This window comes from Staurois parvus, unplaced genomic scaffold, assembly GCF_062004578.1.
Source record: "Staurois parvus isolate SC_StPar_1 unplaced genomic scaffold, SC_StPar_1.0 ptg000019l, whole genome shotgun sequence".
NCBI lineage: Eukaryota > Metazoa > Chordata > Amphibia > Anura > Ranidae > Staurois > Staurois parvus.
The window spans coordinates 4,916,452-4,941,742 of NW_028317815.1; the positions used below are offsets into that span (position 1 = coordinate 4,916,452).

Sequence of the window (25,291 nt, forward strand, 5' to 3'; positions counted from 1 at the left end):
TTACAGCCATTTCTGCTGTTTTCTGACATTGTAAATTTGATAATGAAGCTCAGTACAAAGTATCCAGTGTTATGGGTCTGGTGCCTCACACATCCATTAGAAGCATAGCAGTGCTTGCCTCTGACATAACTGCATGACAGAACCTACCAGAATGCTCCCAGGGCTTTCTTATATGGCTGGGCACCCTTCTTTTTGGCTTCCATGCATTGACAATGGAGACCTTCTGAAAGTTCACACAGATCAGTCAGTTCCACAGATCATGATTTCCATTGATATGATCCACTGATATACCATTGTTCACTGTTTTGGTTCCAAACCCTGGTGCAGTGTTACCAGTTCACATGTAGAGTATCATTTTCTTATTTTCATGTTTAGCTTTATATTTTATTACAACTGGGCATTTGCAAAACTGGCAGTTGAAAAATAATTATAGTAGCAATGAGCATAAAACTGGTGTTCAAAAAGGGTAGTAATCAAAAGTTTCTGGCTTAAATAAATGTTTGGAACATGGTGATCTAAATTCGTCTTGTGATAAGTGGGAAAACATTTTTTAAGCTAAAACTTCATCAGGCATATTCCATTATGTTGTATAAAGAGCAAAACATGAAGTGCAAAGTTCACTATTGTCAAATATCCAAACAATATTAAAGGCACCACTACTGGAAACAGAAAATGGTGCTTGGAAAACATAGATGAAGGCTTCCGAAGCCTGGGTACCCTTGAAAGTTTGACACTTGGTAGTGTCGTGTTCTGGCTCTGTGCTTTCTATATATAAGGCTACTGGTTATTGTGGTGAGCTAATAGGAAACATGCTGGAAGTAAGAGGGAACAGGGCCAGCTCTTCACAGTTCTTGGAAGTGAAAAAACTTGCAAGCTATAGCAACATGGGCTGTGGAGAACTGGATCTAATAGTGTGTGCATACCCCAGTTGGTGCCTTAATTGTAGTGCTGAAGCAATTAGTGTCACTTGGGTACTGACAGGTATATTTTCAGGCCATTATTTCATATAAAATATATTTAAAATAGTTTCACCAGTCACAAAATAAAAGGAAACCTGTAGTAAGATAAATATCAGGGCTGATATTGCAGTGATACTAGTTGCCTGACGTTCTCTGGGAGTTACTCATCTGAAACAGGCATACGGATTAGAAAGTCAGAGTGGTGAGTTAACTTATCTACATGCTTTTTTTCAGGTCAATGTTTTAGAAAGTACTGAAGACACTGGAATAATGTGACAGCCAGGGTACTAGTAGTTTCCAAGGATACAGTCTGCAATAGCAGCACCCATATACCCTCACTACATATTTTCATTCAAGGAAATGCTTTATAAAATTAATAAAGTATTACTATTGTTGTTGGCTGAGACGTTTTAGCTTACCTCAACTTAACTTCAGGATTTACTATAGAAATTCATTTGCTCCATATCTTAATTATATCAAGCATAAAATTATTTTTCTTCAAGTTTGGTTCAAGCTTGGAAATGCACCACAATTTGGGCTACATTTGCCAATGTGTCCAAAAGTAAAAGAAATACATTACTTTTCAAAGGAATACCTCAATGCCTTTTCTCATTATGACATTGCATGCTCTTTAGACTTCTTTATTCTTGTGATGATATTAAGGCCAGCTAATTAAAATTACTGGAGCTGTATTAATTTGGTCATTAAGATAACATAAAATTACATTATAGCTAGGATGCTCTTATGATTTATGTAAATGTTAGAAAATTGATAGTTCCACATTCCATTTAATTTAGCCCATTAGAAGTATGGCTGACCATTTACTAATGTATTTTATATAGTATAGTATAGTATAGTATAGTATAGTATAGTATGTAAGCATATGCTGATGAGTGCCTCCTTTAAGTAGTCACTCATGCTGTTTTATTCTTTTAAAGTAACCACAGGGCAACTTTTAATTGGAACTTAAAGAAATAGTTTTTTTTTTTTACCAATTTAAATATCTTTAGATTTTATATAACAAATATAAGGAAGAGCAGGCATCTAAAATGTGAAAGTCATATGAAAAGGTAAACATCACAATAATTCCTCAAAATATGTGCTAAGAAAAATAACACTAAGTTCAATGAGAAGATCACATAGATAGTACTAAATTCAAACAAACAAGGTTCTGGGAAAAACTGGTTGCATTTATGATTTCCTGCTACAAAAAAAAGTAGTAAATGACAAGCTTCATAATCCCTTATATAAATAATTGTTTTACTTTGGCCAATTGTTATTAAAATTTTGGTTTTGTTTCAAAGGAAAGCAAACCCAACCTTAAAGGTAACTATTACCTATTTGATCCTAACGGGCTTCTTGTCCTCCAAAGGCAGTTGGATCAATACCATGCTATCCTTTACCTATTATACCTTGAATATAAATTGAGCAAAAATACCATCCAAAAAAGCACAGCAAACAGTAGTATTACTGAATTATATGTACTGGGAAACAGGTAGTAAATCTCTATATCCCAATGTAAAAAACTGTTTTTGAAGTGTAAGGCCATAGGCTTCCTATTGCTACCCTCAATATTTCATCCTCTTTGACACTATTTAAATCACTTATTTTTAATGCATAGCATGCTGAGCAGAAAAGTGCCAGTGGCATATATGACAGCATTCCTTAACAACAAGCTCCTTTGTGTTGGCACAGATTGCGGTAGGGCTTCCCTTGTGCTCTTTCTTGTTCAAATATTTTATTAACATTTTAACAAGGGATTGGAAACATAGGTAGAAGACATTCTGCATACATACATGAGTGTATAAACATTAGAGGCTGCGGCAGTAGTGTCTTTATAAGAAAGGGGAGGAAGGCACAGATACATGAATGTTGCATTCCAAATAGCTGGAGATGAGCAAAATCAATATGTTCAAATACAGACAAGATATTTTCCTGGGAATAGAAACAAGCTCCCCAAAGTATTGTAGGGGATTTTGGGTAAAAAAAACCCCGTAAGCCTATGGTAGAAGGTCAGGGGGAGGGGGGTCGTGGGGGGGAGGAGAGGAGGGTACTAATAGGGGGGGTCTGAAGTGTGATAAAGTTTATATTGTAAAGCGCTGAGCAAACTGTTGGCACTATATAAATCCTGTATAATAATAATAATAATAATAATAATAAAGTGATGCTTAAGATTTAATGCAATGTAGTTCGACCTGGTATCGAGGCAATACATAGTGCACGGGAATATCAAGGGAGAAGGAGTGAGTCTTCAAAGTTTGACAGGAGGAAGCATTCTACCCATGGGCTCCAGATATTCAGGAATTTGGGGACAGTGTCCAGTATTGTGGCTTCCACTTTAGCGTGGATCATAACCTGTGTAACCTTGTTCTTTACTGCTATGATGTTTATAGAGGGAGATTTCCAGGATTTGGCTATGATCTGTTTAGCTGCCATAGTTACCTGCAAGAGAAGTTTTAATTGTGGTTTAGTGATGCCAGGGGGGCGTTGGTTGAGGAGGGCTGTGATCGGGTCAGGCTTGAGTATTTTAGCACTAAGTCTAGACAAGATGCTGAAGATGCCAGGCCAAAACGTTTGGGCTATCGGGCATGTCCACCATGTGGAAGTGTGTACCTGCCATTGCACAACCTCTAAAGCAGTCAGGGGAGTAGTTTGGTGTGTACTTGGAAATTCTTGCTGGGACCAGGTACCAGCGGGTTAAAACTTTATAGTTAGTTTCCAAGGCTGCTATATTTTCCCTTGTGCTCATTATTCCTTGTGCCAAATACCTATGCAAACCGAAATACTGTAGCAGTAGAAGTGACATCATCACTATGCTCCACATAATTTCTGAAGAGATTAGAACAGTAGGAAGGACTTAGCTTGCCCATCTTCTACAGACAGCATGCAGATAACTAATGGATGGGGCAAGATACAAGACCAGTCACTCATGACAAGGAGAAAGAGCAGTAATGACTGGTCTTTAACCACTTACCCTCCTGAGGATTTCACCCCCATTTTTTGCAGCTACCTCCTCAATGCACAATATAGGGTTAGTGTCTCTGTACGTAAGAATACTGAGGCTCCGCACACAGATAGGAGTTTCAGGTAGAGAGGAAGAGAGCCAAAGCTGACTGGAGTGGGGAGATAGGTAAGTGATAGAATCTGCACTATACCCCACAGATACAATAAGCATTAAACCCTTGCAGTGCGGGGAAGGTGAATTTTGGATATTCCTGGAGTTGGGCTTTAGGAGAAAACTGTAACTACAGATCCACTTATAATTAAATGCTGTAGCACAAATTTTTTTAATAGGAGGCTACTGTAGCAACTGTGCTTTCAGCTAGGGATGTGCTGATCGTACATGCGTTTATCTTGAGGTGGGTTCATAGAACATGGTTAAGGGTTGAGTGCCAAATCTGAAGCCTTTTGAAGTCAATTAGTGCCAAATGTTAAGAATGAGAGTAAAGAGTAATGGGCATTTTTAATGCTGATAGGCAAATATTTGTCAAACAAATTGTATGGTGGGCTGGGTGCTGCCCAGGGTAACTAGGGTTTTTTTGCCCTCCAGGTTGAGCTTGTCTTGTTGGCTGGTAATCCTCCATCTTTTCCAACTGGGGGAGTGCGGTGAATTTTCGCTCTGTTGAATGATGACGTTTCCGGCATGCTAGTGTGATGACGTCTTGTCGCTGGTGTGGTTTTAGTGGGTCGTTTCCCAGTAGGAGGGAGTGGGTGGAACAATGGAATATCCTGGTTCACCAGGGAAAGGCTAGAGTTTTTATGGTGTTCTCTGCCCCTCTGGAGCCATCTTTAATGCTTAACCCAGTATTTAGGGTGTGGAACACCAATGTGAGTTGGACAGCCTCTGAGGCAGTTGGGATACCAACAAAACCGGTTAGACATTTTGTCTCCCCTGCTATTGATCTTGTGGTAGTTCTCCCTTACATTCCTTCCTAATGGATGGACTCCTGGCTTTACTTATGAAATGAAATCTCTTTAATTTGAAGTCTTATGACAATGATTGGACTTTTATATTTTCTATGGTCATCTGTTTAATGGGCTCCCAGAAATATAGAAGTGCAAGCCATATATTTGTGGTCTTGGTGGTCCCTGTAGAAACCTATGTGTTGACATTCCTTTTCTAGTATAGATAACAGGTTAAATTCACCTTGAAACCTTTGGATACTTGGAGTATCAAGGGCTTCTGGAAAACATTTACATAGTAATCATAGTTTGGCTATATCGCCCTAATGTGCTGGACCTAGTTTATATATACAACCATCATGCTTGGAACACCATATCAGCAAAGGGTCTATCAAATGGTTCTGTATAACTGTTTCTGAGGATTGCCTTTTCAGCAATGGATGAAGTTGTTGATGAGTCCTTCCTTTGATTAATCTGGAACTCTCTATGGTTTAAGTTGAGGACCTTATATAATATGATTTAATGTTTCAAAGCCATCTCCATTCTCTAAAAGATCAAAGATATCCTCCATACAAGTATCCAAGGAACTTCTGTATCTCAAGAAAGCTCCACCACTACTTTTGTGTGATTCATATATCCTCTGTTCATGCCTTATGGTATGCATGTATAACACATTTATTATTAGTTTATATGTCTTTGCTCTAGGATGTAAATATGCACCTTATTTATTGAATGGATCAATTGGATGGAGTTTATTTTCAACAGGAATGCGTATGCATTTAATATGTGTTTGTGTGATATATTTTTTTTTTTTTTTTCTTTATACTTTAACTTCCCTGATAGCTCTGCAAAGTAGATATTTTTACAATAGTGGTTTCTAGATATTTTTCTACTTGTTGTAGTTTTAGAAAAAAAAACTTTTTTTCTCCATATATGTATGGTGTTTTTTTTATTTGGGGCTTTGAGGTCTCTTCACAAGGTTTATTTATGTCCACATTTATTAGGAATAAGGATCACAGGCCTAGGCTTTACTAACAGAATCAAGATACTGCAGTAGGTACAGCAGAGTAATATTGTCAAGCACCAAGACAGATTTAATCAGGAAAAATAAGCCTAACTAGCAAATTCCTAACTTTTATTTTATCTATGAAGAAATGGGTGTGTGCTGAATGTGACTGACATAATGTAAAGTGGCTTAGGTACACACAATGCTGAAAGTATTTAATTAAGTGTAAAAATAACTTCAAAAAACAAAAACCTCAAACACCTTCCCTAAAACACCTTTCCCTAAAAAAAGGGGGAAAAAAGATGAAAAATACCGGTTAAACTAAAAAAAACCATACCATCAAACAATAAAAACAAATATACTCCACAAATAAATGAGGACCCTAAAACAATTATCCACAGAAATAAAATGAAGGTAAAAGTTAATTTTCCTAAATGTCCGTAATCTCATCCTACACAGTTTTTCTTCTCTCCCTATTATCTCTAAACAGCAGCTTCCAATACTCTGACACTATGGGGTTGATTTACTAAAACTGGAGAGTGCAATACCTGGTGCAGCTGTGCATGGTAGCCAATCAGATTCTAATTCCAGCTTGTTCAATTGAGTGTTGACAATAAAACCTGGCAGCTGATTGGTTTCTGTGCAGAGCTGCACCAGATCTTGCACAGTTTTAGTAAATCAACAAATTTGGCTGCTCTGCATCACTCATTTTACAGTGGAGAGGTTGGCTTATGCAAAAGCTCTACTATTGTCCCTTCTAAGCCTACTGTACATAGTTCAAAGGACATGCAGGGAATTATGTTTAAAAAAATTATCCTGGGTGATTCTGCATATAAATTTATCTGACTGTAATACTCAAACAGTTTTACAGACTTTGTAGTCTTTTCTCATATTTTTACCTTTTCAGTATGGTATATCAGTGATTTCACCATCCTCACTATGTTTGTGAATCATGTGTATTTGAGATATGTTAAATTTCTATTTTTTTTTATTTCTTCTTCTGTTTCTTCATGTCGCAGACGTAGATGTTGCGGGTGTAACAGTATCCGTAACAGTAAGGAGATCTATGATCAGAACATACGGGTTCATTTTATAATATCAGCATTGTAATAAAAAGACAAACAATAGCTATATATGATAAGCTTACTTGAAAAAAAAAATCTCCTTTCATGTTGTGAGAGCAGTCTGTCTCCTGGACATCACTTTCCACAACTTCCTGGATGTCTTGCATGCTTTACTCATGCTTCTCCTCTGCTGTTTACTTTCAGTTTCTAAGGACTAATATCCCATGGTACCTTGCTATCTGCAATCAGTGTTTCCTATACTGACTCTGCTTCCTGAAATGCCCCCCCCTCAGTTCTTTTTCAGCTCAGAAGGCAGGCTCTGTGAATTAAGTGACACAAAGTTTACAAAACTGGACATAATAATCGAAATACAACGTGGAAATAAATGCATGATTTAACATTATGACCATATATACACTTAATTGCACTGATATATTGTTTTTATTTAGTCTTTACAAATACTAATATAAAGACTATGTCTTCTGGCATCACTGTAATATTAGATCACCTTCAAATAACAAATGAACAAATAATCCAAAACCTGCTCTGCTAGCAGTTGGGTCAATCTCCTCTTCTGCTCTTCAATCCACAGCTGAAAGCTATGGGGAGAATACTAGGCTCTAATCTGGGCAGGTTAACTTTCAGAAGGAGAAAACCCAGTTTAGAAATGTGGCCTAAATGTTAAGAAACACAATGGCCTAAGTACAGATTTTGGATTTTGGTAGGTTTTAAAAAAGTGTTAAAGCATTAAACAGGGTAGGGTGAGAATTTATAGTAACTGGTTATTATTACAAATTGAGTTTTTCTTTATATCAGTGCAGGTGTTTTTTTTTTTTAATTTTAACTAACATATAGTTGTAAAAAGGTACATATGATCAGTTCACTGGAGGATGGCAACTTACATGTTCCCATGAATGGCAAGAAAACATGCAATTATTTCTCCCCTCCTACATTCCTACACAATCTTGGATCTTGGATCTCAAAGAGTCTGGATATATTTATGGCTTTGAAAAGTACTGTCCAATTGATTCACTTGGTGCCTGCACTAATTGTAATACAGTTAAAATTGTTATGGCCTTGAAAACAAGTGAGGAAACCTGCCTTCCTAAGCCATATATTTTTATGTTCTGCGTAATTCCAGTGTTATAGTAAAAGTTGTGTTTTTGTTTAACTGTAACTACTGTTCCAAAACCTAAACACCTTGGTGGTATAGAATATCCACAGACTGCATCTGTCTCTAATCTAGACTTCACTCTTCACATCTTGATTTGCCTATTAGGCTGGCTTTAATCATTGATACAAATGATATTTTCCTATGCAGAATTTAACATCTGAGATAATATGAAAGAAAAATTATATTGGAAATGTTCATAAAAGCACTGAACAGTTGTTTGGAAAGTTTTTTTTGTGTCATTGTGGTATATGAAGGATCTATATGTTTCAGAAGAAAAATGGATTTGTTGAAGTCTGGGAGAATCTTGGCAAGTTTAATTCTCTTATGTCAAGCTTAGGTTTCTGAAAAGTATATTATAGACACTAGATCAATCATCATAAATCACTGGCCAATGCAAAATAAAGGAATACTGTTGAATACCTTTTTAACTAGTGGCTTTAGTAGGTTTGTTATCCTTTTCCTTCTAGGCAGTGTTAATTATACCAGTTTTATTTCTATATGTTAAAAAAAGCCTTTTTATCTTACACTTATTCCCCAAACTGTCAAAACTTGAACACTAAAATATGTCTTTAAATACCAAGGACTTGTTTTGTCCATTTTCAAGTACAAAGAAAAGTGTCATATACTTCATAAACAACTGTTTTGTTTTTTAACAGATATTTCCACTCTTTGGGACAATATTGCATACAATTCTATGAAAGAAGTATTAACCTGGGTGCCACTCTGTACTGTGAAGGCCAAGGTCCATCTTTGTTGGATGACAGATGACAAACAGAAATGCGTGAATATTCCAGACTCATCAAGTGATGCTTATAATCAAGTAAGCAAACATATCAGTAATAAAGAAATTAAAGCCACCCTTTACCTAACAAAATAGACAGGATTTTTTTTACCTCTGTGACATGATATTGCTGTCCCTTTCCACTGGAATTAGAGGAAAGAGTAACTGTATAGAACATAGGGTTTGTTTAGAGAATAGACAAATATTAGAACCTTTGGTGGGAGAGTTGCTATAACTGGAGCATGCAAAATCTGGTGCAGCTCTGCATAGAAACCAATCAGCTTCCAGGTTTTATTTTCAAAGATTAAATGAACAAGCTGAAGTTATTGGCTACCATGCACAGTTTCACCAGATTCTAAGTGCTCCATTTTAGTAACTCCTCCCTTTGACTTCACTGATAGGTGATCTGACTGTCTATGATGTCTGCAATGGTCTGAATTACAAACATGTTGTCACTTTGGGAGGTTGTTCAAAAGAAATGCTAAAATATCGACTTCACTACAGCATAAAAAGTCCTGGGTGGACTGCTAGGTGAATTCTGTATATGTTGTGGAGTATTGAAAAAATCTCTATTGACATAGTGACACACCATTTGGGGTTCCTGAATTTGTTGTATCTGATACTATGAAGTTATTCTGTGAATCAAAGAATACTGACACTGTTGTGGATATGCATGCACACCCAACAATAGCAGGCGGCAGAGAGGTCCTGATTAAATCTCGGGCAAAACACAGCAGAGCAAATGCAATTATTTTTCTGTAAATCATTAATACTCAGCATCATTATACTAAAAATAATAGAATTCAAATCAGATGCATGCATTCATTGCAGAATTTTGTTTCATCATATTTTTTATGTTAACCTGATTTGTTTTTGGCATACATTTTGTATATTTGTCGATTTGTGTGGATTTGAAAAATGTTGCATTTTTTTCAGAAGATTGCTATATATTAGTTTTTGAAATCAATATTTATGGTGGTTTCGTTAATAAGATTCAATATTTTCGGATGCAACTGAATAAATAATGAAAAATTCTGTGGCCCTGACTTATTCAAACCTAAGAGTTGCTGTGGAACTGAACTGAATGACTGTGACAATTACAAATTCAATTTAAATCACAGATTTACTTGAATCCAAATTATCAAAAAATTTGAAACTTGAACTAATTTCCCCATGGGCCTGAACTACTATCAAATCCTGTGATGTCATCTAAATTAAACAAATGCATTCGTTATTTTAGTTATAACTTTTTTCAGATTCGTTTACATCCCTTACTATGTCCATTTGGAGATCCACACACATCCGAATCCCCCAAAATCAAATTTTGGATGAAACAACATGCACATGTCTATACATTAATGTTATTACAGCAATTGTATTATGATGTGAATAAACATATGTGTTTTATACTTATTTATTTCCTTTTTTTCATAATTCAGGTTTCATATACTCGTGTAGATACACACCCCAGACTTTGCATGAAGGTAAATATATTGAAGCCACTGAAAAGACAACACTGCTAAAAATAATCTATAAAAAATATAAATTAAATGATAGAAAAACTATTGGATCTGTATTTCTTGCTGTCAATAAATACATTAATAATGTACATTGTACATTTTGTGACAGCAATCTGCTTTACAAAATACACTGTATTTTATAAGTGATGATATTCTGGACTCTGCAAATGACAATCCAATACTGTTTTTGTGAGAGACATTAAAACAAGCAAAACCTCAGTGCTCTACTTTTTTGACAGTTTGCTCCTATATGCTTTACAGATTTTTCCTGTTGACCACTGATGAGCATATCAGGGGCGGACTGACAACTCATGGGGCCCCCGGGAAATTAGGGATCATGGGGCCCCTGTGTCCTTGCCCACACTAAAAACACACCCAAAAAAGCCTATAAAAAGGTACCAGAGGCATTTTATGGGGCCCCCTACTGACCTGGGGCCCTCGGGCAGTGCCCGAGTGTTTGAATGGTCAGTCCGCCCCTGGAGCATATTGATTTGCATGAACCAGAATATGATCTGGAAATAATCGATTTACTGGAGGCGAAAAGTCATGAACTCTGGTAGTCAACGTCCCAGGATCTGCACTTTTTGTGTTTGACATACTAAAGACAAATAGGCTGTTCACTATGCAAGGGAAATTTCCCTTAGCTTAGTGAATGAGGTAAAGCAACATGATGTGATTGGATATTCTTTGCCAAGTGAATTTTCACCACATTTACTAAGCTAAAGGAAACAGCCTATTTGCCTTTAGCAAATCAATCCCTTTGTTTCAATGTGTGCGTGTGTCACGACTAGAGATGAGCTTTGGTATCCTCTGAACTCATCTCTACCTAAACTCCAAACTTGTGCTCTTTTTTTTTACTCCAATAAGCTTTGGTCTGGGTTACTCCACCCCACCCCACAGTCTGCATCTTTGTTTTTGTGAGCTGTGGGTCAGACCCACAGCTTATTGGAGTTAAAAAAAGTGTGCAAGTTCAGAGTTCAGGTAGACCTGACTTTAGAGGAGGCCAACGCTCATCTCTAGTCAGGACACCAAGATTTTTATTTGTTGCCCTTTGAAACAACCATTCAGCTTGAGGTGCATCACACAGCAGAGCACAGCAGTTACCATTTTCAATGTACATTCAATTAATGTATTAAAGATAATGTTTCAGATTTTAGATTTCTTCACTATTACATAGCACAAATGAGGGTGGGTGAGGGGGGATTCTGCTATCATCCGCATTCATTGATAATTGTGTCCTTCCTGGCATTTTGCTGCTACAACCAATATGTTTAAACATGGCAGAGTACAGCAGTTGCCAGTTTCAATGTGCTTTGGCACTGGATCAATGTCAGATAGAGCTTTGATTGCTCACCATTACAAAGCCTGGGGGAGAAGTGGGAAATTCTGCTATCACAAATTATTCTCTGGAACATTTTATAATTGCATCACTCTCAGCAGTCGGCTGCCACAAGTTCTTAACAAGCTAACTGGGCTCAAGGATACATAATTAAAAATTGGAGCAGCTCCCAGATACATATACTTAACCTGAAAAACTAAACAAAACCTAAAGGGTGGGTCAACAATTCCCAAAGAGAATCATAGATATAGTCACAATGGTGAGTGTGAACTCGAAAATAAACAGATTTGCTCATTAGTAAAAAAAAAAAAAATACTGCCTACAATAAGGAGTTAAGTAGTGGTTATCATTAGTTAACAGAAATAACCCTCCATAAGCAATAACACTTATGTATACAAAGTATATTATTTATTGTGTGAAACAATATCTTAACATGCTAACAAATTTCAAATGCTAAATGAAAATGTATTGTAGATGTACAGTATTTAGCTCTACTACCTCAGCACAGCCACATATAATTAAATTACCCTTGGCTATTCTAATAGATGAACAAAATCACCAATTAAAGTTCTTTTAATTATCCCGATACAAAAACATGTCTTTTATAAATATGTAAATGTAATTTTGTGATTTATATGCATCAATAAAGTGCTCTGTATCAATGCATGAGATTTTAAAAACACTTGATTAATTTGAATACAGTTCATCCAATGTTATTGTAAAACTTTAACCCAATTTATTTTTTATGTTTTGGTTAGACTGGTGAAGGGTTAGCATCTTTGTTGGGCTTTTATTGAGGTTTCATCTTCTAGGGGGTTAATCTCACAATCTTTCCTGGTGGCATCTAAAAAGCTGGGGAAATCTAATAAATTTATAGTTGACACCAGAAGAAGAGTTGAAGGAGAATACTTGTTCCAATGTTAATTGTCAATAGGATAGGTCTGTAGGAGTCCCAACACAAAACATGCACATTTTTTTAACTTGCAAAAAAAATTTGCATTTGTTATTTTTTTTTTGTTAAAAAGTGAACATATCCTTTAAATGCAAGGTCTGCTTTTGTGTGTGTGCACTGTACATTGAGAATCTGTCACTTTGCTGTTTCTAGGTTAGTAGGAACTACTAACATACACACTGTTACCCACCTTTGCCATGCTTCATCGCTGCTCTGTTGGATCCCTTGCTAGATATCAGTTCCTTCCAGGGGCAGACTGACCATTTAGCCACTCGGGCACTGCCCAAGGGCCCGGGGTCAATAGGGGGCCCCATGAGATGCCCCTGGTACCTTTTTCATAGGCTTTTTTGAGTTTGGGCAAGGACACAGGGGCCCCATGAACCCCTATTGCCTGGGGGCCCCATGAGTTGTCAGTCTGCCCCTGTTAAGTACTCTGAATAATATTTTTTGGCAAGTATTATTTGTTTCAAACCGATATAGGCAATCATCCATTCCATAATATGGAAAACGGTGGCTTTTTTGGGTGTGGTTTGAGTGTGGGTGAGGACACAAGGGCCCCATGATTTCCTATTGCCCGGGGGCCCCATGAGTTGTCAGTCCACCCCTGGTTCCTTCATTGTATGAAACAGCATGTGATCTCTATCCATAATGCAATGTTTGAGCCTAAGCACCCAATTTCCATTAAGTAGATAGCCCTGTGTGAGCTTTAATACCATCTGGCATGAAGCTTGCAAAAGGATTGAACTCTTGGGCCTGATGGAGAAAAATTGCAGAGGGGGAACTTACAGTTCCATCTCCCAAGACTAGCTGCTAGGCTTTGAAATTCTAATGGGGCATAGAAGTGAGTGTGAATTATGGATCATTTTATTTTATATATGATGATACTTACATTGTAAGTTATACATGAATTTGTCCTAGTTGCAAATGTTAATTCTGTTCAACCATATGCAACTTTTTTTCTTCTAATTATCTTTATATATATTTAATAATAAGTTATATTATATAACTTTTTTTCTGTTGTTTTATATTTATTCTCAGTTCGCTACAGAAACAGGCTCTTGGGTGAAATGTCCCTTTCCTTCTGGACCATTTTCTGGTAATAGAAAAACTTATTATGTAGCACAAATACAGAACACATTTTGTCACACATTTTGTTGCATTGCATTTTTTTCATTGCATTCACATTTTGTTAATGCAGCCAGGCTTTGGGGGACATGCTTAAAGTGGAGTTCCACCCAAAAGTGGAAGCTCTGTTTATCAGCCTCTTCCCCCCCCCCTTCCGGTGCCACATTTGGCACCTTTTGGGGGGGAGCGGGTACCTGGTTTTGACAGGTACCCTCTGCCACTTCTGGCTCAGTTCGCTGTGGCGAACTGAGCCAGAAGATTGCCCGTCCCCCCTGCAGCCTTCTGGGACACTTCACAGGTCCCAGAGATCTGTGGCCCAGTCACAAAGTGCAGCACACTTTGCGCATGCACAGTAGGAAACCAGTTTCCCTTAGACAAGATGGCGGCACCAGCACCCGACAGCCAGTTGAAGACTTGGCTTGGGGTGAGGACACCACTGGATCCCTGGACAGGTAAGTGCCCTAATATTAAATCTTTTATTTTTTTTGGTGGGGGGCTGGGGACCGGAACTCCATTTTAAGGTATTTTTACCTTTTAGATACAAGTGAATATGTAATTCACAGTCTGTTTTATTATTTGCAGCTTGGGATATGAAAACATATGTTATGGCTAAATCAATGGAAATCAGACTGACATCACCAACTAAAGCTAAGTTCTCTGTGTTTATTTGTAACCGGACAAACATTAATTCATGTGAGCCCCTTCAAAGGTACACTTTGGTGTATGTGGTGAGTATACAAGAAGGATATAACTTACTTTATATTATTATTATTATACAGGATTTATATAGCTCCAACAGTCTGCTCATTGCTTTAAAATATAAAAGGGAGACAATACAGCAACGATACAGTTAAATACAAGAGGGTTAGGAGGGCCCTACTCCTTGGAGCTTACAATCTAAGATTGAGGGGCTGGTGGTACAAAAGGTAATAACTGTGGGGCATGAACTGAAAAGAGAAATAGAAAATTCAATTATTAGCTGAAGTCAGGATAGGCTTCCCAGAAGAGATAGGTTTTCAGAGCTCACCTAAATGTGGGCAGAGCAGGTCATAGATGGATAGATTGGGGTAGAGAGTTCCAGAGGATGGGGGAGACTCTGGAGAAGTCTTGGAGATGAGCATGGGAGGAGGAGACAAGGGAGCTAGAGAGCAGGAGGTCGTGGGAGGAGCGGAGAGAACGGTTTGGATGATATTTGGAGACAAGATTGGTGATGTAATTTGGTGCAGAATTGTAAATGGCTTTATATGTTATTGTTAATGTTTTGAATTTTATTCGTTGGGCAATGGGAAACCAGTGGAGGGATTGGCAGAGAGGGATGGTGGATATGGAACGGTTAGTAAGGTGCATGAGTCTGGCAGCAGCATTCATGACAGACTAAAAAGGGGATAGCCTGCGATGAGGTAGGCCAATGAGGAGGGAGTTACAATAGTCAAGGTGAAATAACAAGGGAGTGAATAAGTTGCTTAGTGGTTTCAGTGGTTAAAAATGGTCTTATCTTGGAGATGTTGTGGAGGTGAAGTCTACAAGATTTGGACAGTGATTGTATTTGGGGCTTAAAGGACAGATGGGTGTCCAGGATTAAATTTTTTTTTTACTTAGATTCAAAGCATTACAGACCTTCATGCTAGTAAAACTAACAACAAAAGTAAAATTGCACACACCAGAGACTAATAGAAAGAACAGCTGCTCTCAACCTCCTAGTCCTGGTAAAGAGGAAGACACCAGTAGACAGGCAGGGATTGCTGTTCACCTCTGAAATATAAATGCAGCCAAAGACGAGGTTCCAACATGGTGGCATCTTCAGCAATAGTTCCTTTATTGGCTTACAGGGTAAGATAATATCCAAAGAAAATATACTAGGGCATTTAAGTAAAAAGCGTTTATCATAGTTATGTTTATTGGACATAGTTATGTTTTATTTGGACTTTATTTTACCATGTAAGCCAATAAAGGAATTATTGCTGAAGTCATTACCAAGTTGCTGACTCCCCTTTGATTGGATTTGTATTTGAAGGATGAACACAGGAGGCTGGCATATGACATCCTAAGGAAATCATTGACTGCAAAGATACACACTGGTTTAGATCAACATTTTATGATTAGCTCCCAACAGATATAGGATTCTCACTATAATGTATTTACTGTATATAACAGTGGGTCATTCCTGCAGGGATGGGAATAATTGTGTATTGTGTAAATGTTTGAATATTTCTTGCAATAATTATTAACCCTGTGGTAATGGATTTTTTTCAAATTAATTTTACACATTTTATTGAGGTGAAATATAAATACCAGAACATGTGATAGCGATATATACAATGACAGCAATTAATAATGATGGTAAAAAGGGACTGATTCTATTATCCTCAGGGCTACAAAAGCACATGGAACTTGCAGAATATCTGTATTTTTCATTATTTATCATATTCTGTAGGCTCTTTTACTAAGATGGAGTTATTATAACACTGTTATTTATAACACTGCAGCTTATTTGATATCAATATAACAGTTCAGATCATAAAAACAAACATTAGGATGTGTATTTTTTATTTTTTCGTGTAAAGTTAAAAATTATCTGTGGAAAGCCCTATTTTTTCATTAAAGTATAACTAAAGGCATCACTTTTTTTCTTTTTAGTTCTTTACAAATTTGAAGGCGATTAAGACACAATCAGGTTTTTATTGTTGTCTTTTCCACCCATAAGGGACATTCCCTCTCTTTGCTTGTCCTGTTTACCATTATTATTGAAAGTGAAAATAAAAGAAAATTGCTATAATATCTGAGAATTGTACGATACAACTGGATTTTGATGTCATGTGTTTTTAATGAGAGATGACTCTCTTTTAACTGGATGAGTTAATAAATACACGGCTTTATAAATATTTGTGTTTTCCATTGTTTGGCACATGTAAAGTCCCTTCTTTAGTAGGATATCCCCATCTAGCAATAGGTGTGGTGACCTTTTTTTTGTGTAGCTTTTGGAATGGTGCCCCAATGTGGATTTTTGATTTAGGCTTTGGTCACACACCTTTTGAATGTTAAGTAAGGTTTGGTATCAAGGAAATAACAGAACAAGAGAAAAACAGCTTTTGTGAATTGTGCCTAATGTTTAACATGAAATGTGGAAGAAAGAAGAATGTTGTTTTCTCCATCTGCTGTGCTTTGTTTTATCTCATGTCATAAGGAAGCACTGAAGACTGTGACACTGAATATGTCCAGAGAGATATGTGGCTCCAATATTTGTATCCAGGTAAGTTTAGAGCACTTAAAGGTACAAATAAATAGTGCGCACAAATAACCTTATAATGTAAATTTAACAGAATGTTTTTTAATGACTAAATATGTACTGTGTTTGAGTACATCATTGCATTTGAACATTTAATTGCAGATAGGGGGCTGTACACAGATGAGATAAATTAAGTGCAACCAAAAGGCATTGGTGGGCAGATCAGATCCTTGATTGACAGCTCCCCTCTGGAGGGAGGGACTGAAAAAGCTGAAGCGATGTCACAGGACAAGTGACCCGCTTAGGCCTAGCCCTGTCCCCAGCCGAGGCCATCCTGCTAGAGAAAAGAAAATATAGACACGTGACCTTCACTAGAGATGTTCTAAAATGGTATTTAGAACCAAAATCGTAAAGCAGTTTGCATGTTAATAACTTGTTGCTAGTGTGCCCTCTCATCTAGAGGTGGGAGAGATAGCAGAGTTTAGAATCACTCTAAATAAAAAGAGTCACCCCCCCCCCCCCAAGACTTCAATGGGGTTTGCTGTATCATTTACAGAATTTTGAGCAAGATTCCCTAAACAACTGCTTGGTTAAACACTGGACTTTTTGATCATCACTAATAACTGCTTTGCCTTAACCATGCTGAGCAAATATTACTTGCTATTAAAAATAATTTTCAAACCTGTATATGATAAAATTTACCATTAAATATAAATGGTCATAATACATTTCACCAACATTTGAAGAATTATTTTATGTGAATTTCAGAGGCAGAGCTGGATTTCCCAACAGGCACTGTAGGCATGTCCCTTCCTAGAGTATGTATGAGTTTTTTCTTTTTTTGACAGCTGTCCCAAAGAGTCCCAGAAATTTAGGTCTGTCATGGACAGCTGAGCTGCTTGCAGTGAACCTAGTGCAGATGGCACCAAAACAGATACTGCTGGGTGGGGAGGATAACAAATGTAACTTTCGGCTCACAGATCCCTCCCCTACCTCCTCCGGCTCCTGTACTCCTGCAGCTGATCAAGAAGCTCTATAGGTGAATTGAGGCATGCAATGATTGAGTGGGACTCGGGAGGGGGTGTGGTTGCCTTGGAGGTGATCACGCCAGCCCGCCATCTGGTGCAGGTGTGACAGGCTCAATCAAGCTGCAGACACTCAGAGCCATCTCCTATCCAGTAGGTACTGGGGGAGGGCAGAGAGCATAGGAGTCCAGGCCAGGGACAGACAGGCTCTCTCTAGGCAGAGCGGAGAGGGCACAGGCAGTGAGTCCCTGCCAGTGATTAGAGTGGAGGAGTCTATGCACAACTGTCCTGCACACAGAAAAGGGGGGAGGGGGGGGGTGGATCACACTGAACAGGTCACTGTGTACAAAATGCAACATCACCCCCTACATAGAAATGTGAGGGGGGGCTGTGGTCACCAGAGCTCCCCTTCCCACAGTATAAGGGGACCTCTGTGGACCCTGATGTAAACAGGGAACTCTGATGGAAGAGGGAAGAGTGTGGACCTTGATGTAAAGGTGAACGTTGCTGACTGTGATGTAAGTGGGGGCTTTGGTGACCAGGGACCACCTTACTTCAGGTCCACAGTGTCCTCCTTACATCAGAGTTCCCCTTTACATCAGGGTCCGCAGAGGTCCCCCTTGCACTGTAAAGGGTGAATCCTCCAGATTCTGATGTAAAGGAGAACTCTGAGGACTCTGATGTAAGGGGAACTCTGGGGACTCTTGTGCAAGGGGTGTTCCCCTTTCCATCAAAGCCCACAGCATTCCCCTTTACACATATAAAAATATTTTATCAAGAAAAAAAAGTCAGTCTTACTGCCTTTTTATTTGGGGGGGGCTTCAAAATTCTCTGCCTTTAGGCTCCTAAAATGTAAAACCAGCCCTGTTCAAAGGCAAAGGTGTAGCAGAGGATAATAAAGAAATCTTTCTTCCAGACAAAAATGTTTTGATCCTCTATAGCAGTGGTTCTCAACCTTTCTAATGCCGCGACCCCTTAATACAGTTCCTCATGTTGTGGTGACCCCCAACCATAATATTATTTTCGTTGCTACTTCATAACTGTAATTTTGCAGTGGGAGGAGTAGTGCCACGTCATTGGTGTCAGTGGGAGGAATAGCGCCCCATCATTGGTGTCAGTGGGAGGAATAGTGCCCCATCATTGGTGTCAGTGGGAGGAGTAGTGCCCCATCATTGGTGTCAGTGGGGGGAATAGTGTCCCATCATTGGTGTCAGTGGGAGGAATAGTGTCCCATCACTGATGTCAATGGGAGGAATAGTGCCCCTTCATTGGTATCAGTAGTAGGAATAATGCCCCATCATTGGTGTCAGTGGGAGGAATAGTGCCCCATCATAGGTGTCAGTGGGAGGAATAGTGCCCCATCATAGGTGTCAGTGGGGGGAATAGTGCCCATCATTGGTGTCAGTGGGGGGAATAGTGCCCCGTCATTGGTGTCAGTGGGAGGAATAGTGCCCCGTCATTGGTGTCAGTGGGAGGAATAGTGCCCCGTCATTCGTGTCAGTGGGAGGAATAGTGCCCTGTCATTGGTGCCAGTGGGAGAAATAGTGCCACGTCATTGGTGTCAGTGGGAGGAATAGTGCCCCGTCATAGGTGTCAGTGGGGGGAATAGTGCCCCATCATTGGTGTCAGTGGGGGGAATAGTGCCCCATCATAGGTGTAAGTGGGGGGAATAGTGCCCCATCATAGGTATCAGTGGAAGGAATAGTGCCCCATCATTGGTGTCAGTGGGGGGAATAGTGCCCCATCATTGGTGTCAGTGGGAGGAAAAGTGTCCCATCACTGGTGTCAGTGGGAGGAATAGTGCCCCATCATTGGTATCAGTGGGAGGAATAGTGCCCCATCATTGGTATCAGTGGGAGGAATAGTGCCCCATCGTTGGTGTCAGCGGGAGGAATAGTGCCCCATCATTGGTATCAGTGGGAGGAATAGTGCCCCATCACTGGTGTCAGTGGGAGGAATAGTGCCCCATCGTTGGTATCAGGGGGAGGAATAATGCCCCAATGTTGGTGTCAGTGGGAGGAATAGTGCCCCATCGTTGGTGTCAGTGGGAGGAATAGTGCCCCATCGTTGGTGTCAGTGGGGGAGGAATAGTGCCCCATCATTGGTATCAGTGGGAGGAATAGTGCCCCATCATTGGTGTCAGTGGGAGGAATAGTGCCCCATCGTTGGTGTCAGTGGGGGAGGAATAGTGCCCCATCGTTGGTGTCAGTGGGGGGAGGAATAGTGCCCCATCGTTGGTGTCAGTGGGGGGAGGAATAGTGCCCCATCGTTGGTGTCAGTGGGGGGAGGAATAGTGCCCCATCGTTGGTGTCAGTGGGGGGAGGAATAGTGCCCCATCGTTGGTGTCAGTGGGGGGAGGAATAGTGCCCCATCTTTGGTGTCAGTGGGGGGAGGAATCGTGCCTCATCGTTGGTGTCAGTGGGGGGAGGAATCGTGCCTCATCGTTGGTGTCAGTGGGAGGAATAGTGCCCCATCGTTGGTGTCAGTGGGGGGAGGAATAGTGCCCCATCGTTTGTGTCAGTGGGGGGAGGAATAGTGCCCCATCGTTGGTGTCAGTGGGGGAGGAATAGTGCCTCATCGTTGGTGTCAGTGGGGGGAGGAATAGTGCCCCATCATTGGTAGTAGTGAATCCAATGATGGGGCACTATTCCTCCCACTGACACCAATGATACTTACCTTGCTGACCCCTGCTCCAGCCTGGGCTCGCTCCCTCCCTCTCCCATGGTACAGACACTTACCTGTCAGATGTCTTCCTTCTCCGGCCGCTCTCCTCCTCTTCACCCGCTCGATCTTCGCGGTGCCGCTCGGCTCCTCCTCTCCAAGCTCCACCTCCTCGCCGGTGATTGGCCGCCTGTGTGCCTCTCCTGAGCAACAGTTCCGGCGGCCAATCACCGGCGAGGATCTCGAGGGTGTGTCCAGATGACAGGGGCGGCATGTCATCCCGCCCACACCTGGAGACGGATAGAGCAGCGGTGTCTCGGTTCCTAAGGCCATCGGAAATATGTGTTTTCCGATGGTCTTAGGCGACCCCTGGGAAAGTGTCGTTCGACCCCCAAAGGGGTCGCGACCCCCAGGTTGAGAACCGCTGCTCTATAGCTTCCACAAGATAAAATGTTAGTTGGCATAAAATCTAGGTACAAGGTTTCATTGCAGTATAGATAATTAGCCATGTGTATGTCTGTTTTAAAGGAACTAGATAACAGCTAGATTATAGGAAAAAAAAATCATCTTAATCTTTGTAACACAATCTTTGGATTTTGAAAACATATATGGCATGATGTAAGCAAAAATCTCAGTTTACATAAAACCATGTTAGGTGGGGTTCAGTTTCATGCATTTGTCATACCTGCTGTTTATATTCCAGGTTAAGGCTTTACATTCTGATTAAACATGCTGTAGCTTCTGCCATCTCCCAGACGTGATGAAAAGATATCTGATATTGAAAACTCAATAAAAGAGTGTTATTTTGGCTAGTTACAAATAGGCAATTGCTTCTCCAAGAACGATGTTGCCTGTCCTTGAATCCATTGCTGCCACGTTCAACTTTAATTTGTAATGATAAAATACATTTTCTTTGGCATGATAAGTAACTAAACTTTGGCATTAGTAACAGAATTATAAGAATTTATGGTGCCTATAGGATAGTAATTAGTGTGGTTTGGTTTTTGTATTTTTCCCCCACGATATCAGTTTTATTCAATAAATACATCAAAAGAGTGTTGTCCTTTGCTTGTATGCTTGTATTGCCTACTGTTATGTAGTGTTAAATAAACTGAATATATATATATATATATACACACATACACAGTATAGTGACAGTGCTGTGCCCTGCAACAGTGCAAAAAGGATTTTATATCCTAGGATTCTCATCCAGGCAGGTTGAGGGGCTCCAGGGTGCTTGTGTCCTTCAGAGGAAACTGGCAGGGCAGACTCAGTGAAACACTGGCCAATTTTGAATCGCTTGTTAAAGCAGGTCTATTACTGTTGATGAAAGTCATGTGTTTCTACTTGAACAAAACCCTTTTTTACAAGTTAAGTAATTCAGATTAGGGTTCTATAGCTGTATGTAAGCCAAGCTAACTGTGAAAGAAAAAAATAAATGTCGATCCATTATATTTATAATATTTTGTTGCTGAGACAAATCATACTGTTTCATAACATAACGTGCATCATTAATGCATTCCCCAAACCTGTCATTTAAAGAATGTGTGTTTTCCGTGCTGTCTTTGAAGCCATATGAAAAGGAACCTCACCCTGCAGTATAGTATTTTTTTAAATAAAGTTTGACTTTGGTAAGTGTCCCATGTGGCTGTGCCCTGTTTCCCCTGCCTTTCTTAACCACAGCTTGCATATGAGCTTTAATAATGTCCAGAAATGGCCAACAAGACTAGACCCCTACCCCCTCCCCATCTCCAAATACTCTAATGGAACCATTCATTTATCCCTGTTCACGAGCATCTCAATGACTTAACGCTGTACAGTCACTGGATAGCTTTGTTTCATGTGTCCAGAGAACAATGTCTGGGTAATGCATCGGAACAAATGTACTTTGTAGCATGTGCTTCCACTAATCTCTGTCGAACTGTAACAGAGTACTAGAGCAGGAATGTATGTCAACCCAAAACCTTTTTTTTAGCTTTGAATAGAGGGGGTAAGGATTAGAATGCACTTTCTGTTATTTACATTTGTCCAGGCTCTGTTAGAGACATTTTACTTGTACCATATTGGGTTTTAGTAACAAGGGTTTTACTAGACATTAAGGGGCTGATTTACCAAAACTGGAGAGTGCAAAATCTGGTGCAGCTCTGCATAGAAACCAATCATCTTCTAACTTCAGCTTGTTCAATTAAGCCTTGACAAAAAAACATGGAAGCTGTTTGATTTCTATGCAGAGCTGCACTAGATTTTTCACCCTCCAATTTTAGTAAATCAACCCCCAAATGAGGGAAAGTGTACAACAGGGACATTACTACGACACTGCACTGTCAGTGTTACTGTTAGAAAATTCACCCAACTTCCTGTCTGGTCGGCTTGACAAGAAGTGAGTAGATCTCTCTAATGGAGCACTGGAAAACAGTAAAAAAATAAAATGGGGTTATCATCCTCTTTCCTGACTCTCTGAGAAAAAATGTTATACCCGTTGCATTCATGGCTGCAGTCTGATCCAGTTTAGGGGAGATCCCCATATCCCATTTCAAATACTGCTGGTTATGTTACTGCTATGGTGTTCCGACCAGGTCACCCTTGCACTTTATGCTATCTATAAGTGATGCTGTATCTCTTGATGGTTTGGGGCCTTTGAAGGGGTTACCTCATATATATGCTTCTGTTGTATTTTGTTGCTGTGTGAATGCTGTATACTTTAAATAAAGAATTTGTAAAAAAAAAATAAAAAAAAATAAAATGGGGTTATAACCCTTCCCCATTTTATCCAAAACTAATAAATAAGTTTTGGTTGGACATACACTTGCTCTGCAGTAACAGAGTAGTGCAAAATTGTAATAAAAATACCTTGTGGCCTGTCATTGTTTGGTGGAAGTATTTGGGAGGAAATACTGTATACATCTCCTGTTCAATCAAGAGTTTGTGCATGAGAAAAAAAGAGAAAAAAGAGAATGCTTACAGTTCATATAATTTAGGGTATTTAATCCAGTGAGCAGTTTCCTTCTCTAGCAATGCCTATCCCAAGCAGCACCTAGCCATCCTACCAAAATGAAGATAGCCAAAGGTCAAGATTCCAGCAGCTACTTTGTGTGACCTCAATGTGTCACCATAAATGAAAAAGCATATGAGAGGTAAAAGAAGATCCAGTGAGATTAAAGATGAGTTAGAGACCTATGTGACCTGAAGGTTGTCTATAGTATTTAACTAATGGGAAGCATTATAAATGTATCCAGACTAGAGATGAGCAAATCGAACCAGGCGAAGTGGAATTCGTTTCGAATTTCAGGAAAAATTCGATTCGCGGCAAATCCGAATATTAGCATACTTCGGGTGCGCGAATCGGATTTTCCCGATCAGCCGGCAAAAGTGTCCCTGCAGAGAGCTCCGCTATTTCTGACAGTTCTCTGACAGTTCCTTCACATGTACAGCGGTTGAAACATTGTATCTATTTGTTTCCATTTAGGATACAGATGTTTTTATTCGGAAACAGATACAATGTTTCAACCGCTGTAAATGTGAAGGAACTGTCAGAGAACTGTCAGAAATAGCGGAGCTCTCTGCAGATACACTTTTTGCTGTACTGGAATACTTCTTCTTTTCATTCTTCTTTTCATTCTTCTCATTCTTCTTTTCATTCTTCTTTTCATTCTTCTTCTCATTCTTCTTCTTCTTTTCATTCTTCTTTTCATTCTTCTCATTCTTCTTTTCTTCTTCATGAAAAGAAGAATGAGAAGAGGAATGAAAAGAAGAATGAGAAGAATGAAAAGAAGAATGAAAAGAAGAAGAAGAATGAAAAGAAGAATGAGAAGAAGAATGAAAAGAAGAATGAGAAGAAGAATGAGAAGAATGAAAAGAAGAATGAGAAGAATGAAAAGAAGAATGAAAAGAAGAAGAAGAAGAATGAAAAGAAGAAGAAGAATGAAAAGAAGAATGAGAAGAAGAATGAAAAGAAGAATGAAAAGAAGAATGAGAAGAATGAAAAGAAGAAGAAGAATGAAAAGAAGAATGAGAAGAAGAATGAAAAGAAGAATGAGAAGAAGAATGAGAAGAATGAAAAGAAGAATGAGAAGAATGAAAAGAAGAATGAAAAGAAGAAGAATGAAAAGAAGAAGAAGAATGAAAAGAAGAATGAAAAGAAGAAGAAGAAGAAGAATCTTTTCATTCTTCTCATTCTTCTTTTCATTCTTCTTCTTCTTCTTTTCATTCTTCTCATTCTTCTTTTCATTCTTCTTTTCATTCTTCTTCTTCTTCTTTTCATTCTTCTCATTCTTCTTTTCATTCTTCTTCTTCTTCTTTTCATTCTTCTTCTTCTTCTTTTCATTCTTCTTTTCATTCTTCTTCTTCTTCTTTTCATTCTTCTTCTTCTTCTTTTCATTCTTCTTTTCATTCTTCTTCTTCTTTTCATTCTTCTTCTTCTTCTTTTCATTCTTCTTTTCATTCTTCTCATTCTTCTTTTCATTCTTCTTCTCATTCTTCTTTTCATTCTTCTTCTTTTCATTCTTCTTTTCATTCTTCTCATTCTTCTTTTCTACTTCATGAAAAGAAGAATGAGA

At 39.0% G+C, this 25,291-nt stretch overlaps 1 protein-coding gene across 2 annotated transcripts in view; it reads left to right on the top strand.

The window, feature by feature from the left end:
* The window catches only part of IL17REL (interleukin 17 receptor E like), a 147,868-nt gene that overhangs the window by 67,430 nt on the left and 55,147 nt on the right, over positions 1 to 25,291 (top strand). For both annotated transcript variants that reach the window (XM_089684661.1, XM_089684670.1), the window contains exons 10-14: positions 8,763 to 8,926; positions 10,327 to 10,371; positions 13,737 to 13,794; positions 14,406 to 14,551; positions 17,008 to 17,073. In XM_089684661.1, coding sequence (XP_089540787.1) covers positions 8,763 to 8,926; positions 10,327 to 10,371; positions 13,737 to 13,794; positions 14,406 to 14,551; positions 17,008 to 17,073 — 479 coding nt within the window. The remainder of the gene's footprint in view (positions 1 to 8,762; positions 8,927 to 10,326; positions 10,372 to 13,736; positions 13,795 to 14,405; positions 14,552 to 17,007; positions 17,074 to 25,291) is intronic.